The sequence below is a fragment of the Gymnoscopelus microlampas genome, assembly GCF_963454915.1.
Source record: "Gymnoscopelus microlampas genome assembly, chromosome: 13".
NCBI classification, from domain to species: Eukaryota; Metazoa; Chordata; class Actinopteri; order Myctophiformes; family Myctophidae; genus Gymnoscopelus; species Gymnoscopelus microlampas.
The window spans coordinates 20,507,499-20,526,504 of record NC_139950.1 but is presented as its reverse complement, the minus strand read 5'-3'; the positions used below and the strand labels follow the sequence as shown (position 1 = coordinate 20,526,504).

Below are 19,006 nucleotides of genomic sequence, written 5' to 3'. Positions count from 1 at the left end.
TGCCAGGATGGCCTCAAACCACCTCCAGGTTGTCCATATTACTTCCCATTACAGAGCTAGCCTTCTTCACCAACTTGTTGAGTTTGTTAGTTAGTGTCCCTTATGCTGGCGTTTCCTCCCAGTGGGCTACGGCAACGAAGAAGAGGAGACTGGCTACCACCCGCTGATAGAACATCTGCAGCACCTTATTGCACACTTTGAAGGACCTGAGCTTTCTCAGGAAGAACTGCCCCTTGAACAGCCAAATCCTAGTCGTCCACCATCGCCACCTCCTTCTTTTGGACAGTGATGGGAGGAGGGGGTCTCATTAGGCCTGTCACAATTATTACATAATCGTCTAAGCGCAATTATTTGTAATAATCGCAATTATTTTGCATAATTGTCATAATCGTCGAAATAAAATAAAAAGCGGAAAAAGCAGATCTACAAGCTTGCTATTTCCGCTTTTTTTTTTTTTTTTTAAAGTATCAAATGCTTAAATGTCAGTAATTTCTTTGTATATTTAAAAAAGATTATACTTTGTGACACATTGTAAGCTTGTATATCTGCTATTTCCGCTATTTAAACTGAAACTTTTTTTTAAGTATGAAAATACATCGTTAATCGCAATTATTTGTGTGACAATTAACTTAAATTTGTAATCGTGACAGCCCTAGGTCTTGTATTCTGAAATCCACCACCAGCTCCTTGGTCTTGTTTGCATTGAGTCCAGGTTGTCCATTCATGATGCAGCTGGCAATGTAGGTGGCATCCGAGAACTTCTGTGGGTGGCACGTTCCTGAGCTGTAGCGGAGGTCAGAGATGTAGGCGGAGAACAGGAAGGGTGACAGTACAGTACAGTACCTTGGGGTGCACCGGTGTTGCTCACCGGTACATCTGACTGTCTGTTCTGCAGCCTGATGTACTGTACCAGAAACTGCAGGTGAGGTTTGCACATGATCCAGGCCACCAGGCCATGATCCCCCCTACATCACTGAGAGCCTCTAGGCTAGCCGTCGAGGTTGGATGGTGTTGAAAGTACTGTAGAAGGCAAAGAAAATGACTCTCACAGACTAGTGCTTAACGGCTGCTCCCGGTGGGCGTAAGCTTTGTTTAGCATGTAGATGATGGCATCATCCACACTAGTGTTTTCCTGATTGCAGGGGGTCAAGATAATCATGTATGTACTAATCATGTACTGTGACAGGAGGAGCGACAGGTCTGGAGTCATTGAGAGCACTGGGGCGCGCCTTCTTGGGCATCAGGACAAGTTAACACAGGAGATCGTCCAGAGTTGGGGTACTCTCCGTAGCCTCAGAGACAGGTTGAAAAGGCACTGCTAGCTGCCCAATGCACACCCCGGGGGGGTTGCAATGCTGATTTTCCTCCCAGGGAACAATATAGGTCCGTCTTATCCTATCTTAATAGGTGTCTGCAGAACTACATTTTGACACACACACACACACACACACACACACAAATAGAAGCCACGCTGTCATGGCGAGTAACAATTCCTCCCATTTCATTGCCTTCATGCCCCCCTCGCACCAGCACACACACATCTTCTGCACTAACTAGCTGTGGCTATCAAAAGGCAGATGGCTTTATAGACTACAGTGGCTACAGGCTGAACCTTGGGGTTCTAAACGTGCATAACGGCGGCAGTTCACAATACACCTCCACTTACTGAATCGCTCCCCATGTCATCGCACTCCCAGCTCCAGTCAACAGCGATGTATGCTCCAAAAAATGGATGAATACCGCCACTGCAGCCCCCCAGGACCACTGCTGTCCCACCCAGCAGCCAGTCTGTCAACTGTCAGCCCTCATACCAGCAGCACAGCAACCAGCGCTGCAGCCGGGCGGATGGGATGGCCTAGATCAAGCTGGAGAGGCGCTCCTCTAATTAATGAGAAATTAAGGCAGGTAGGGGTTAGTTGTCATGTCCACAGGATGTTGGTATGGCGTTCATACATTTACCCACCCCCCATACAGCAGGATCTCTTACATTGTCACATTGCGTGGGTTAACCACTTAAGCCCTACAGTATATACTTTGTCGTAAAACTAATAGACGATCTACAAGCTCAACACATGCATGATGCAATGTGCTGTGAGCGTGTAGAAAAGGGTTAGTTTTTCTCTCTTTAAAAGAATCCATTTGTGACAAATGTTGCCAGTGCATACAATCAGAAAAGACCATTTGAGACCATTCTGTTTTAAGAAACTTTCATCCAAGGCTAAAATAGCACTCAAAATTAGGCCACTATTAGGTCTGGTGTTCTGGTCAAATTTACTGTAACATGTTGGTTGTAGGAACTCTATGGGGGGGGGGGGGGGGGGGGGATACAGGGAATCAATTTGTTGGTGTTAAGGATGGGTGAAGCACACAGCCCCCCTTCATGCCACTTCCATCGATATGTTGGACAAGCACCAGAGGCCTTGATGAAGGAAAACAAATCCAAGACCTTTAGCCTTTCTCTCTCCCTCTGTGTCTCCCTACAGTACTGTACTGTATGTCTCCCTGGCTCCATCATTCTTTCCATCCCCTCATTAGAGCTAGAGGCAAAAACAGTAGTGTGTGTGTGTGTGTGTGTGTGTGTGTATGTTTTTTTTGTGTACATGTGTGTAGTTCTGTCTGCGTTTGAGTTATGTGTTTACATGCTGTATGTTACATACTGTATGTGTGTTGTATTGGTGTGCACAGCTTTGTGTTTGTGCTGCCAGAGGGCACGTTTAATAGAGTATGTCAACGAGTGACATACATCAATATTTGGATCCATGTACATACAGCAGTCTCTTGGTGGAAGTATGACAGGGGTTATACGAGCAAGTAAACCTCCACAGACGAAAGAGACAGAGATTACAGGAGGACACACATAAATCGGTGTGTTTTGTTTGTGTGTGTGTGTGTGTGTGTGTGTGTGTGTGTAGTTGTGCATGTGGGTCTATGTGAGCATGGACATCAGAGAAAGGGCACATCCATCAGACAGGGAGGGTACACATGTCAATATGTGTAAGCATGTTCAGCATGCTCTCAGTGACGTTATGACAAGGAGAGATTAAAAGGTGTGCGAATGTGCAAGAGAGGACATGGACGATACAGAAAATAGTGTGTGAGAGTGTGTACGTGTTTACTTAAACACACAGCGGGTGCGTGTGTGTGTGCGTGCATGTGTGCGCTCTACGGAGTGAAGAAAGTGAGAGGCATAGATTGTGCGAGAGAGAGAAAGACAGAATAAATCAATAGTGCAGCGCACCGGAATGGAGGGTTTCTTGCTGCCAGGGTGTGATTGACGGCTCACTGGGGTGCTTTTGGTGAGATGGACACCTCAACGCTCCAACTGCTTCCTCCTCTCACCACCAAACAGCCCCCCCACCCTACCCAATCCACCGTCTCTCAGAACCCTGCGCATGATGGGTCAACTTCCTTTCAACACTTCCTCGCTCTACCCCCCCCCCCCCCTCATTAATGTTTTTACACATACACACATATAAATAATATAACATGTTTACCCTGCAGCTTTTAGTTAGAGAAGTGAATGTAATATTTTATACTTTTTTTGTTTCGTTTTTTGGGGATGGGTCGTAAGACACGACATGGAAATAAAAGTAAATTCATTCATTCACAGATAGACAAACGCACAAACATAATGACACATAATAGACATGCATCTTTGTAGTCACTTAAAGCCTTTGCAGACAGGGTGTGATTAGTCAATCCGTTTTTAACCCATGCGAAAAGACGCACAAATCGAAGTGGGTTCGATTGGAAAAAAAACGCATCGCATCGCCGCACGGTAAATTCGGAGCCGGTGTGCATGAGGTCATTGAGAACCATGTGTTCATTTAAAAAATGATATTGTCCGTTTTTTCCGTGCGAAAAAACGCATCCTGTCTGCAAAGGCCTAATACACCAGTTCACCACCCTTCCATAAACACACATTTAATGTCCAAATTGTACCCTATGTTTTTCGCAGGACATGTATACATTCATTCTCATAGGAATTACATCACTACTGTACCGCGCAATCAGGCAGACAGAGGGAGACAGTTCCAGGATAGGTTTACAACTCACGATCAATAGCTTGTCCCTCATTAGCACTGTTGCAATACAACAGATCATCTCCCGTGTCTGGTGGTTTGCCATTTCTCATCTCCAAAAAGAAAGAGTCGGCTTACAGTGAAAGGGCAAAGCCAGTGACATTATCGCTCCGTTTTTGATTCGTCTACAGCTCAAGTGTCTGATTTACAGTATACATGCTTTGTCTCTCCCCAGACAGACAAGGATCTACCTGTGGCTTGAACAAGGCCCAGTTGTTGATGTTATCATACAGTGAGTCATCTTTCATGTGCCTTTGTGGGGTGATTACGAGATAATCATGTACGTCAGGGAAATGGCACAAGATTGCTAATTAGTGAGGTAATGCAGGGGAAAGTAACAGGGAATATGGAATGGAGCAAGCCCCCCTTTCCCTAGGTGAGACATGCACAGTTGTGCACTTGTCATGCACTTGTCTGTGCATGCTGCATCCAGTGTTGCCAGATTCTGTGATAGAAACAAGCAACCAGGTCTAGAAAAAACAGCCCAAAAGAAGCAACTATGGGCCACATGAGCACTTTAACATAATACAACATCTATTTGAAAATAGCAGATCTACAAGCTTGTAGATCGGCTATTTTCAAATAAAATCTTGCGGGGAAATTATAATAAGCAGATCTGGCAACCCCGGCTGCATCCGTCCATCCAATTGTTTGTCTGTGTGTGTGTGTGGGGTGCCATTGTGTGTTCCCGTGCCGTATGTGCCGCCAGTGTGTGCACACATGCATGTCGGTGCATGCTTTTATTACACACACACACACTGTCAGTCACTGGGATGCGAAAGGGATTATGAAACAGATGCCTCACAGGGCCCTCAGTGAGCTGTACTTAATAGGTCTAACAGAAACACCTCAGCGGGACCTCTCACACCCACACAATCACACCACAGCTTTGCCAATCAATTCACCGTCAACAGGGCATGATTCACGTTGCTCACTCGGTGCCACATTCACTGTAAAAAGAAGCTGCGGTTTAAATGTATTACACAAGGCAACACCATAATTGTAAAATCTTTTCTATTTACATGGATTGCTTTTTTAGGTATCAACCCAGCTCTGGTAATGTAGCGGTATGTTAACTTCTGACGTATACAGCCAAATTATCTGTTAAAATAACTCTGAGTGTAAATGTAACCACATTACTGATACCCTCTCAGTTACAAATACATACATTAACACTGAATAAACACTAGATACATCTATCTATATACCTACCTACCTAACACTTCTCATTTATTGTTACCACATTGGATAATTTGTACAATAATGTACTATTTTTTACAGTGCATGAAAAGTACTTCACTCCTGCCTTCAGTTTAGTGTTGTGCTATGCACCTGCAGATATGTTACAGGCTCCTGAGTGTGACTGCATATTCCTCCTCCTTTCTTTCTTGGCCGTGAACTAACCCTTTAAGACCGGGAACGTATCTGTGTGTCATTTTTAGATTTCTTTGGCTATTCAAAAATAGCAGATCTACAAGCTTGTAGATCTGCTATTTTTGAAAAATCATGAAAAGTTGTGCAAATATTTGAATTATTTTCTCTTTTTTTTGCGGACATTTGTAACTCAAATCTTTGCTTCTGGGGGTTCCTTTTTCAAAAATAGCAGCTATACAAGCTCATAGCGCGGCACTCTAGCCAAAGAAATCTAAAAATGGCGCGTTCCTGGTCTTAATGGGCTAAACCAGATAAGCTGCCATTGTCGAGAGTCTGCGTATTCCTCATCTATCCCCCTGGCATCAGGCATTCGCTGCCCACCAGCCAGATGGCTCTCATCATTGCTTGTGAGTAGCATGCCCGTCGTCCATCCCCGCACAGCGTCCAGTGCCTTCGGGGGTGTGTCTATGCCAGGCCTCTGCCAGGGTTTGCGGGCATCTCAGCTGCTGTAGCTTTCATAGTTTCCTTACTTGCAGATGCTTCTCATTTGCAGGTTAATATATCTTGGGGGGTAAATGTGTCAAAGGGATTGTGAGTGATTCTGCAGCAAGGCAATCCCAAATTAGAGCAGAACAGGTCTGGGGGGCTTTTCACTTATTTTGTTTCTTTATTGTCTCCGCCAGGCCGAAAGGCATGGCGAGAGAGTATGTTTTACCCTCCGTCCGTCCGTCCGTCCGTCCGTCCGTCCGTCCGTGTATCCTGTCCGTGTGTTAGCAGCTAATCTCTGGCACCGTTGGCCTGGTCGCCTCGAAACTGTGCACACACACTCCCTGGATGCCAATTCAGAACCTCTGCCTCAAATTCTTCACATGGGCCTGTTATAGCGCCACCTGGAGGCCGATTTGTGCAAAACCCATTTTTTTACATGTCATGCAAATCGGTACACAGTATGTATCTCTATAGTCATGTGATCAACACGGATCACATTTTTGGAACAAAATGCCTCAAATCATGAATGCAGTGGCATCCTTTTCACATTGGCCTTTGACCTGTGCTTTTTTTCTAGTTTCATTATTTCTCTGTTCCGCTCATTTTAATGCACAGCGATCCACAATCGAAACACAACTCAACAACTCAATTTACACAACCATGACCATTCAATTTTTTTAAATAATTATGCAGAAAAGCCAGGGCACAAGCAAACATGGTGAAATGGCACTGTTTTCAGGAAACAGATTGTGTAACTCTGGGTTTGTGAAACTTACTGTGAAAACCTTGTTGTTGTTTTCGATCGTGGTACGTCTCTGGCAGGCATACTGAGAAACTGCAGCCACAGGAGTGGGTGCTGTACCTTCTGGCAATGTGGGCGAAATGTCCTGTATGAAAAAAATAAAACCAAAATTAGTTTTAGGAAAGGGTCAGTCTGTGTGTTTGTCTGTGCGATTGTACACAGCCAAATGATCTGTTAATTCAACTCTGAGAGTGTAAAGGGTCAGTCTGTGTGTTTGTCTGTGCGGAGTTACAGTAATCTCACCAACCGCTGGACCGATGAGCACCAACATTTCTTGAGCATACAACTGCCACTAGGCTATAGTACCTCCGCAAGCTTTTTTTTCACATACTATATGTTTTATACTTTTGGAAATATTTAACTTTTATTTTATAATGGAAGTCAATGTGGGTCAGTTCGGGCTGAAACCTTTCCCAAATTTGGAGTCATACATCATAGACACGTCATAGAGTAGTGGTTTTCAACCAGTGGTCCGGGGACCACCAGTGGTCCTTGGGGGGTACCAGGGGGTCCCCAGCGAAATTAGTTAACATAGTGTCAAATCATTGTAACCACTTAGCTTTGGCTATGCAAAAATAGCAGATATACAAGCTCATAGCGCGGCACCGAGTGCCACGCTATGAGCTTGTAGATCTGCTATTTTTGAAAAATCTTGAAAATGTGTGCATATCTTTGAATATATATATTCTTTAAAGCAAACATTTTGAACTCAAATCTTTGCTTCTGGGGGTCCCTGGCACAAAACATTTTCCGATGGTGGTCCGCGGCCACATACATCTCAATTTAGGGGTCCTTGGCATGAAAAAGGTTGAAAACCACTGTCATAAAAGGACTGACGTCATACTGTAGGCTATATCAGTGGTGTCACAGGCTAGGCACATGAGGGCCGAGATCCACATTGAAGCGACGCCGATCCCACGTGGATCCTGACTTTCTTAACCCTGGCGTCCCTATTTTGTGCATGCCATTATTAAAACAAGGGAACCGGGACACCTGGTACTGCCAGACCCCTAGTGGTTGAAATCTGAATGGCCGGGCTTCGCATGACGTGTGTCCCTTCTATGCCCATGTATGGACGAAAGGGGGACAGACTTTTTTGGCTGGGGCCGGAGGACAAAGTGACCATGCCCATGTAAGCCCGACCCCTTGGGTCTGGCAACAATTATAACTAGAAAAAGTGCTCCTCGGAGCACAACTCTCCGCTGTTGGGAATGTTGGGAATGTTCTATCTGTATAAGTGTCCTATCCGTCCTGTCTGTATAAGTGTCCTATCCCTCCTGTCTGTATAAGTGTCCTATCCGTCCTGTCTATGTAAGTGTCCTATCCGTCCTGTCTGTGTAAGTGTCCTATCCGTCCTGTCTGTGTAAGTGTCCTATCCAATTGTTACAGTATCCGCCATTTCTCAACCATTTCGTGATTGTTCCTGTCTTACCTCACTCTTACCAGACTTGTGTTGGGAATGTTCTAATTCTTATGTTCTAACTGTCCTATCCATCCTGTCTGTATAAGTGTCCGATCCGTCCTGTCTGTATAAGTGTCCTATCCGTCTGTATAAGTGTCCTATCCGTCTTGTCTGTATAAGTGTCCTATCCGTCCTGTCTATGTAAGTGTCCTATCCCTCCTGTCTGTGTAAGTGTCCTATCCCTCCTGTCTGTATAAGTGTCCTATCCGTCCTGTCTGTATACTGTAAGTGTCCTATCCGTCCTGTCTGTATACTGTAAGTGTCCTATCCGTCCTGTCTGTGTAAGTGTCATATCCCTCCTGTCTATGTAAGTGTCCTATCCGTCCTGTCTGTGTAAGTGTTCTATCCGTCCTGTCTGTATAAGTGTCCTATCCGTCCTGTCTGTATAAGTGTCCTATCCGTCCTGTCTGTATAAGTGTCCTATCCGTCCTGTCTGTGTACTGTAAGTGTCCTATCCGTCTGTGTAAGTGTCATATCCCTCCTGTCTATATAAGTGTCCTATCTGTCCTATCTGCCAATTATGTATCAGCCATGCAGCCATTTCGTGATGGTTCCTGTCTTACCTCACTTTGATATTGTGTGGGAGTTCTGTGTACATAGAGCTCCCATGCAGCTCTATGTACACAGAATCAGGGTCATAGCAAAAATAGCCGATCTACAAGCTCACAACGTGTCACGAGGCAATGCATTTTGAACTTGAAGATATGCCATTTTCGTTATTTTTGAATGAATGATAATATTTAAAATAATGATAATTTGGGACATTTTGACGAATTAGGAAACTTTGCCCGAAATAGAGACGCCTGAATTTCTGCGGTTAAGATACACTTTTAATTAAATTGTCATTGTGATATTATTAAATATAAATATCAAACGTATCAGACATCTCCCAAAAGGAAATGCTTGTATTTAATTCAGTCCTACCAGAAGTATGTGTGTGTATTGTACAAACACGCACACGCACACGCACACACACACACACACACACACACACACACACACACACAAAACCCTTGTCTTCAAAATGGTTGTCAAGACAAATGGGTAACTGTGCATAACGGGTGTTTCTAACCTACCTGTACAGTGCCAAGAGTTCAAATAGAATTACTTGAAAATGTAGCCAATTGCCTTCGAGTTATTTTTATGACAGTGTGTCTCTGGGCCAACAGCCTAACGACACTCATCACACAGTCTGCTGGCGTCCAAATCCATTACACCACCTAACCTGTAGCATTACCAATCTACCAGCCACCTTGTCAATTGCCTTTTATATTTGGTGAAGAAAGGGCTCTCTATTTATACCGAATGTGTCAAAAGGATTAGCAATGTAATACTGCCGTTCTTGCACAAAATTAGACCTAACAAATGGAATGCTGTGGACATGAATACCCCACGCTAGGAGACAGGGAGGAAGATGAGGAGTTTTGTGTGATCACACAAAATTATCAGTTTTAATTTCACTCTGAGTGTGTGTCAGTGGTGGAAAAAGTACTCAATTGCTTTACTTAAGTAAAAGTACCAATACTGCACTACCAATACTGTAGTACAGTACTTGAGTAAATGTACTTAGTTACTTTACACCACTGGTGTGTGTGCAAAAATGTAACCAAACTGACCCATAAAGATCCATTTGGTAACATTTTGTACAATCTCAGAGTTAACTAGAAAACTAGGTCAGGACGTTTTAGCTGAGGCCACATACTTTGTTACTGATGTGGATATTAGATACATAGATAGATTTTTATTATAGTGTCCTGCACCACAAGATGCCCAGCCTGCACAGGCTTATAAGGCACTCACTAAATGTACATACACCAAGATACACAACACAAAATCTGTAGGAGTAATGTAAAAAATGCAGTCTATGGTGGCGCTATAAATGCAGATGTGAAAAATGCAGGGCAAAGGTTTTTCCTTAGCCTCTATGGAGTGCACATACAAAGTTTTACACCCGGTGCAATTATAGGAAAAACACAAATTGGCGTGTTATAGCGCCACCATCAGGCTGCTTTGATTTTCTTTTCCTTGCCTTAGTGGGAATGTGCTTGCAAAATTTCACAGAAATTGCATGCTGTGTTCATGATTTGAGGCATTTTGTTCAAAATGGAGCACTCCTGCAAACTTTGGAAGCCATTTTTAGCCAAACAGGATGGAATATGAAAAATCTGAAAGACCTGTTTCGTTTAATGACTATAGAGATACTGTGTACCGATTTGCGTGATGTTTGGACATAATCTGTAGGAGTAATGTAAAAAAATGTATTTTGCAAAGATCGGCCTCATGGTGGTGCTATGACAGGCTGATCTGAAAAATTCAGGGCAGAGGTTCTGCTTTGGCATCCAAGGAGTGTACAGTAAATCTGTAGGAGTAATATCAAAAAATAAGTTTTGCAAAAAACGGTCTCCTGGTGGCGCTATAACAGGCCCATGTGAAACATTTTGGCCAGAGGTTCGTAATTGGCATCCAGGGAGTGTGTGTGCAAAGTCTGCGATCGGGCCAGCGGTGCCGGAGATTAGCTGAATGACGGACGGACAGGGTGCAAAACATAATCTCAGACAAAAATCGATACATTAACAATGAATGTTTTACTGTGCATGCTGTGTTGACTATGACCAATTTTAAAAAGAGGGAAAGTAAGTATTGTGTTAAAGAAAATAAGATTAAAAAAAAGTAAAAGATTAAAGGATAAAAATAGAATAATAAGAGGAACTAGAGCTTCTCTCACACTGCTGATCTTAATCAGTCACTAAAGGATTAAAGAAGAAATAAGTGTCATTTGTTCCTCGCCAGGAGTCTTCCTGGGTTTTGAAAAAGAGAAATAATGGAATACGTTTGAATATATTTCATGCGCCTCTGTCAATCAAAAAAGGTTTACATTTTTGAAAACATCTTTGCTGTGCATATATGTGGGAGTGGAGTGGGGGGGTAGTAGCACTTCTCCATCCCATCTGCAGTTGCTTTCATCCGGTATGGGATTGTGGGTCCATGGAGAGAGACTTGTGTGCATCAGCATGCAGAGGTGGGCTTGGCCCCATCTGGGTTCCATTATTATACAGGTTTATAACTGTGGAGGTGAAGCCTCAAGACAGATAACAGAAGCGAAGCCCCTTCTGGGCTCCCCGTCTGTGTCTTCTCCACCAGCTTAACCACTCATTTTGGCAATAAGCGAAAGAAGAAAAACAATTGCGGCGCCATGCGTGCTACAGCATGCAGTCCACCAACTCCGCTGTGACAGCAAGATTAAGTGATGCAAGACCCCGCAGTTACCCCTCACCCATTCTCCATGTCCATCCATCTCTGCAGTGGGAAACGGAGGGACGAGGTCTACAGTACCTGTTCATGTTAATGCTCGTCACGCAGTTGGAGCCACGTGCACAGGTGGGTTAATGAAATCCTCGCAGACGTCGCTGAGCAGGGTCAGGGGTCCACTGAGGTCCAAGTACTTATGGGAGCATAGATAGATAGATTCTCTATTTGTCCTTGCGGAAATTCATTTTGCACCCAGCAGCCGTCAGGATGCAAAAACATCACTACACATAAACATCATAACACATAGACAGATCACACAATACATTGACAATACTACACAGCTCCTCAGCTGTAGTATATCATTTGTAGTAGTTATCACCCCCATCTCCATCTCCACCACCGCTATCACAACCATCCTTCATCTCCCCAAGTCCCTACCATCCCCACGTCTAAACAGAAGTTTGACTATGGCCATCTCTCGAGGATACGTTTGCGGGACATCCTCTCTGGACCAATCTCATCCTCTTCCCTTTCAAACAGGCTATTATAACATCTTATCTCTCCCCACGCTTAGAATAAACAGGCTCCTTGTGTGATGGAATGTAATGGAAATATCACGTTTCAATGGGTTTTATACTTAAACTTCCCTCCCTCAGTTGGTGTAGAATATTTATGATAGTCAAAGACATTGCATTTCCAGGCCGTCGAGAAGAGCCATGGGCTAATGTGTCAGGGAAGTAACCTGCTTTAGAAATGCTGTATCCCCGCATGCGGGCTTCTTAAACAGATTTATATCTCGTAAAAAACAATCTATTGGAAGTGCCGTGCGAATAAATGCCACCGTCTGTTGCCACGCTCGCATCAGAATGGGAATACATCACAAGATAAGCAGATGAAGCGACCTCCAGTTACCTGGGGAGACGGGCCGATAAATGTCAACATCGCGTCATTAGCCCTGCCACTTAATGACCTGAGCAACTAGAGGAGGAATACTGATGCGCTGCACTCTCGCATGATGGAACGCAGAGCACAGTAAAATACAGAGTGTTCATTTAACTCTGAAAGTGTACAAATGGAACTAAATGGAACCGTTAAGTCTATTTGGTACCATTTGTAGACTCTCAAGAGTTAAATGAACACCCTGGATTTTACAATGTGCGAGTGGCAGAGGAGGGAATGAGAAGAAGGCTTTCTTTCCCCCTCGTATTTCACATAGCAATGACACAGATACTGAATGTCCTTGTAACCACTGACACGGTCAGTGATGGGGAGGTCGACGCACAGAAAAAGGAGCTGGAGGAAACCTGGACTCCTCCTGGTTCTGCTGGGGGACCAAGAAAATAGGCATAAATAATATTTTGCTTCAGATCCATAATAATTATGCTATGGAACCTTCCATAGTACCATCCAGAGGGAACAAATCAGAGTGAGTTTCTGTTAGCCGGCTTCTCTGAACCCCTGACATCCAGTTGATGGGTCTATTTGGCACTCATGGTGTGATATGGGTGGGGGGGGGGGGGGGTTTACTTCTGCTGCTGTCAGCCAGGCTGAAATGCAGAACTGCAAGTGGAAGCTGAAGGGACTTAAATGCATTCTCAGCTTCTCAGACGGCCTTCAGTCTGTGTTGATTCAATTCATGGGCAGTGAGAGGGCGAGTCACCCAGTCACAAACAAATAGCTGTCTCGTGTTCTCTCTCTCTCACGTTTGCACAGCACACAGACACACCGTATTCCCACATCACATTAGACACGCCGGAACATGCATTAGTATTGCCTGGACTGAGTGCTTATACAGTACACATTTGTGTACATTTGCTGGTTCCCTAATTTACCATTGTCCCGTAATGTTTTTCCTGCCTCATTCATGTTAACAGGAATCATATGAACATTTTTGGTTCTACAGTATAGTCAAACATCAGAACTGATTTCCTTTGTTAAAGCCTGATGAATGAGGAACTTCCCATTTGGTGTGTAGTGCCATCTAGTGCATACCATGTGACCATCAGGGTATTTCAGAATTACTGATTGACTATCTCCCATGTTGCACACACTCGCACACGCACACACACACACACACACACTCACACACACACCTGAATGCGGTGCCTGGTCTCCACTGCAACAGGTCTCCCCTCCCTCATGCTGTCAGTGAACCAGCTGATGTCCAACACCTGCATCTTGGACAGACCTCTGAGCCCATGTTCCTTCAGCGATGCCCACAGTCCCGACGGCTGGTTGTCCTCTGACACCACGTGAGTGACTTCATCACTGTACAGAACAGAGAGGAGGGAAAAAAAGAGGACAGCTGGTAAGTGATCAACACCATCTGAACTGTCACCACAGGACCCCCCTCGGTGCCTCTATCCCTCAAGTGTGACTCCCTGGTCCAGTCACCAGTCTGTTCTGTGAAGTTTGAAGGACAGAATTTCCTCCTTCAAAGAACAACAACTGCATATATTATATTGAAGCATTTTTGTTTCGTTTGAATGCTAAAACATGCAAGGGTGTTCATTTAACTCTGGGAGTGTACGAATGGATCAATTAACACTGAGGATTTGTGTGTGTACATAGACATACTGTATACCCCATTGATTGATTATGCTGTTGAACACGCTTTGAAAAAAAACTGTGCTCAACATAAGCTGGAATACAAATGATCAATAGAGTTCAAATTACTTTGAATCCCCTATTTAACTAGATCTGGTTCGCTCACTGCTGGATTAAAAAAAAAGAACTGGGACGTTTTTCTTTCTCCTGGCAATATCAGGGCAGTTCGGGTCCGATGCCGGTATTTGAAAGCAACATGTACTGTACAGTAGCACGCTCAATGCATGCGGATTGAGGATCAACACCAGCTAGACAACAGTCACCCACAGAGCACAGACAGTTCAGTGCCTCCCTCGTGTGTTTGTGAATCCTGCAAGCCCCTTAAATGCGGATCCATCCATTCAATCTGCGTCTCCCACAGCTCCGCAGAGACGCAATAGACTTTCATAACAGCCTCATTCCTTCTGCTTCCTGCCACTGTGCCTAAGTACCATACCCAATCAAAGCGCCCAACTGTGGATAATTACACTCAATATGCTCCTCCTCTTCCTCTCTCCACTTGGGGTGAATCGGTGGAACTGCTTCCTAAGGGGGAGTCCCGGCAGGTCTAATTGGGCAAATCAGTGGCGAAGCTAATCCTTGATTTGCTCTGTACCCTGGCCTGGTCACTGATGGCTGTTTAAAATGGCTACAAGGCGGGTGCCTGGTGACTCAGCCAGTTAGTTGACAGACCATATGCTGCTTGTGAGCTGTGAGGACCCAAGTTCGAGTTGTCCGCATGTCTCTCTTCTCTCTGCCCTTAGTTTCCTGTCTCTCTACACACTATCCTATCTAAGAAATAAAGCATAAAAGGGCACCATGGTGACTCACCTGGTAACAGTGCATACCACATAAATAAGGGGTGTCCAGGGGTGTCCAAACTTTTTTCAAAGGGGGCCATAGCTGAAAAATGTCAAATACCGTAGGGCCGACTGCATCTCCTGTCATACTGTACAGTACCATTGGACCATAACAAAGTCCCATAGAAATGCATCGCATTACAATAACTTTATTTAACTACAGTGCAATATCAATAGTATTTTGTAGGCAGTATAGCCAAATGTAAGCCACTCATCTGTGCTGTGAACAAAACAACGGGCTTCGCATGACGTGTGTCCCTTCGATGTCCCTTCTATGACGAAAGGGGGACAGACTTTTTTGGCTGGGGCCGGGGGACAAAGTGACATACCATGTATGGACAAAACAGATACAAAGCCTCATGTAAGCCCGACCCCTTGGGTCTGGCAAAAAACAGGTGTAAAGTCAAATATGTGTGTTGTCTAACCTCAACGTGTCATCATGGCATCAGACACAAACAAAATAAATCAGTCAGCTCCATATATGGGCACAAAAGGGGGCATGCCCATATATGGGCATATACTGATGATATCAAGTATCTCCATATATGGGCACAAAAGGGACAAGGACTGACAGATACAGAGAGCTCCATGCATAAAGGGACAAGAAATGACAGATACAGAGATTTCCATATATGGGCATATCAGTCGGATCGGGGGTGCGTCGTAGGGGTTCGAGCCTCGTAGCGGGCCGCGTAGTGTGAGGGCCCGAACCTCTAGTACATAGCAAATTGACTTAAAGGTAGGGTAAGTGATATTTTTGGGTTAAAACAAAAGGTATTTTGTTAAAAGGTTAAAGCACTATATTCTGATAGTAATCATTGCTATAGAGTGTTTGTTTGGTAAAAGGAGTCTCCCCGTCTCTCCAGCTCTTTATAAACAGAAAATACATTTTCCGGTAGGTTTCAAAATCTCAGCCAATCAGGAGAAAGTACCCATTTTTAAGCTTCATTTTTATAGTGTTCCAGTTCCAATTTTGCCTGCTCATTTCTTAGTGTCATCACCAATTTCACTTGTTTAATCTATATCCTGATTGAGTTCTCTATCCTGATTGGATAAAATTGGAAATGAAACTGAAACAAAACTGCATTTTCTGTTTTATAAAGAGCTGGAGAGACAAGGAAACTCCTTTTACTGAACAAAACTCTATAGCAATAAGTACTATCAGAATATAGAGCTATTTAACACTTATTTTAACCTTACCCTACCTTTAACTCTTGTGTAGCCCCACCTGTGATATGATATATATCTGATTTTATATTTACATTAATTTTAGAAATCAGAAGCCAAATACATAATCTTTTTAAGGCCAAATATTTCTACAAATGCTACAGATTTCCTAATCATGAAGGTCTCCATACTATTCCTGCTTATACTTTACCATTTTTTATTTGTTTTAATGTTGCCAATTTAACGTTGAGGTGCCCACAAGGTTTAGGTGCCCACTGTATCCATTTACATGTACAATGAATATTTATAGCACAGTGTAACACACAATATGTCTTAAAAAGAAACGTAGAATTCACTCTATAGACCAATTATTTGTTTACCAGCATTGAGACTGGATGCACAGGTGATTGTTTCATGCAATCAATTCTCAACCTGTTGTTACCCACTCTTGTGTGTTGGCTAGTGCTGTATGGAATGGGTTTCATTTTCAACCAGTATGACGCTTGCAACCAGTGTGACGTCGTCTGTTAAGGGGTCTATTTGAGTGTGAACAGCTAGTGTTCCTTTGTTAACATAATTTCTCTTACCTTTAAAAAGTGCACCACAAACCGAAAACGGTATGTTCTGCTGCAACTCTACTGTAGCCTGCTGGGCTGTAGTGTTTACGCTAATTTCGACGCTATGCTAGACAAGCTGAAGAAAGTAGGGAACCTCTAGAGATCCTGTCACGTGTGTGAGAGGTGAGAGCTTATTTTTAACTCTATGGGTGAGAGCAGGGTGAGAGCCGTGTTCCGTGAGCAGAAATAACGGAGCAGAAATAAGACTTCCGGTTGACGATCTCTTCAGAATAAGAGTACCCTCTAGAGTAAAAAGAAACCATTGAAAACCATTGAAAAACGGTTCATTTCTACATTAAAACTATAAATTAAGCATTTAAACGAAGCTATACAACACATATTATGTTTCTGTGTAACAAAAACGTTTTTTAAAACATTAAAAATGTATCTAAATGGATAAATGCTGTTCAAAGGACTGCCTATCGAAATTGGACACTGGACCGGAGACGGCTGGGGATGCCAACACTTGTAACATACGCGTGCGTTCGGGAGACCCCCTCTACACTGCCACACTCTCCGCTAAGCGGGAGAGGTGTAAAAAAAAGTGTGGCGGACTGTCCAGTGAGGTCAGAGGTCAGAAAAGTGCCGTTTTCAGACAATAGTGGACACTGGACCGGAGACGGCTGGGGATGCCAGCACTTGTGACATACGCACGCGTTCAGGGAGACCCCCTCTACACTGCCACACTCTCCACTAAGTGGGAGAGGTGTAAAAAAAAGTGTGGCGGACCGTCCAGTGAGGTCAGAGGTCAGAACAGTGCCCTTTTCAGACAATAGTGGACACTGGACCGGAGACGGCTGGGGATGCCAGCACTTGTAACATACGCACGCGTTCAGGGAGACCCCCTCTACACTGCCACACTCTCCGCTAAGCGGGAGAGGTGTAAAAAAAAGTTTTTACACCTCTCCCGCTCCCCAGCCGTCTCTGGTCCAGTGTCCACTATTGTCTGAAAATGGCAGAAACGGCACTTCTCTGACCTCTGACCTCAATGGACGGTCCGCCACACTTTTTTCTACACCTCTCCCGCTTAGCGGAGAGTGTGGCGGTGTAGAGGGGGTCTCCCTGAACATGTGCGTATGTCACAAGTGTTGGCATCCACAGCCGTCCCGGTCCAGTGTCCAATTTGTAAAGGCTATGCACTGAAAATGGCCCTTTTCTGACCTCTGACCTCACTGGACGGCCCGCCACTTTTCAAAATACACCTCTCATGCTTAGCGGAGAGTGTGGCGTGGTAGAGGGGGTCTCCCTGAACGCATGCATATCTCACAAGTGCCACGGCAAAGAGCCGTCTCCTGTCCAGTGTCCACTATTGTCTGAGAACGGCACTTTTCTTACCTCTGGCCGCACTGGATGGCCTGCCACTTTTTTTTTTTTTTTACAAATGATCTCGCAATGTTCACCAACATTCTGTACTGGTCTGTATCAATTTTCTATCAAGTTCAGGGGCGCTCAGTTATAGCCTGGTTCCAGACGAATCTGCCTTTGCAAAATTGCATCGCACTTTAGCCCTCGGCAGATTAGGTCTGGCCCCCCTCAATAGAGATTTCATTTCTCTCCCTCCGAAGTCGTGAGGGACCAATCAGGGCCCAGTATCCAAATGTGGGCGGGCTTATCACCTTATTGGGATCTTTTTGTAACCGCCCCTTGGAAAAAAATCTATCATTGATAGGGACCAGACTAATATCCACGCAGTGTGTCGTGTGATATTGTCTGGCCACGCGAGGCTAGCTCAGTTATGGAACTGTTCTCACAAACGCACGCACGCACGCACACACACATACACATTTTTTATGAATTATTGTGATTACATTCTTATTTGTTTTGTATTTTAGTTTTTAAATAGTTGAGATCAGCATTATAAACCCCCCATGCTTTATTTTTTTAAATCTCACCTGCACTATCTACTATTATTATTTGTAGCATATTTTGTTGTTGCTTTTATCATTGTTTATTTGCTTCTGCAATAAACAATATTATATCATGATAATTTTCCAGAGTGACCTGGTCTAGAGGCAGCATTATTACAATAATGGACAAACAATTGATACAAAAACAATAAATACATATGTAACAAACACAAATGAATATCCAGTTAAAGTTCAAAACAGGATCAGAAACTATGCTAAGTGCACATTTAATGGGGATCAATAGCCAGTTTAAATCAGGAACAACCTAGCACTTAGAAGTGATCTAGTATAAGCCATTTAAAAAGACATACATCATAAATGTATTTTTTAAATACATTTGTCTCTTTAAAAAAAATACTTAGAAGTGTTCTAGTATGCGCTATTTAAAAGATATACATCATAAATGTATTT

The 19,006-nt window shown here is 43.8% G+C and overlaps 1 protein-coding gene across 1 annotated transcript in view; it reads right to left on the bottom strand.

The window, feature by feature from the left end:
- Nucleotides 1-19,006, bottom strand: part of dntt (deoxynucleotidyltransferase, terminal) — a gene marked incomplete at both ends in the record, with an annotated part of 93,923 nt that overhangs the window by 68,642 nt on the left and 6,275 nt on the right. The window contains 2 exons of the mRNA XM_084076433.1: nucleotides 6,722-6,832; nucleotides 13,552-13,726. Of these exons, the coding sequence (XP_083932559.1) occupies nucleotides 6,722-6,832; nucleotides 13,552-13,726 (286 nt within the window). The remainder of the gene's footprint in view (nucleotides 1-6,721; nucleotides 6,833-13,551; nucleotides 13,727-19,006) is intronic.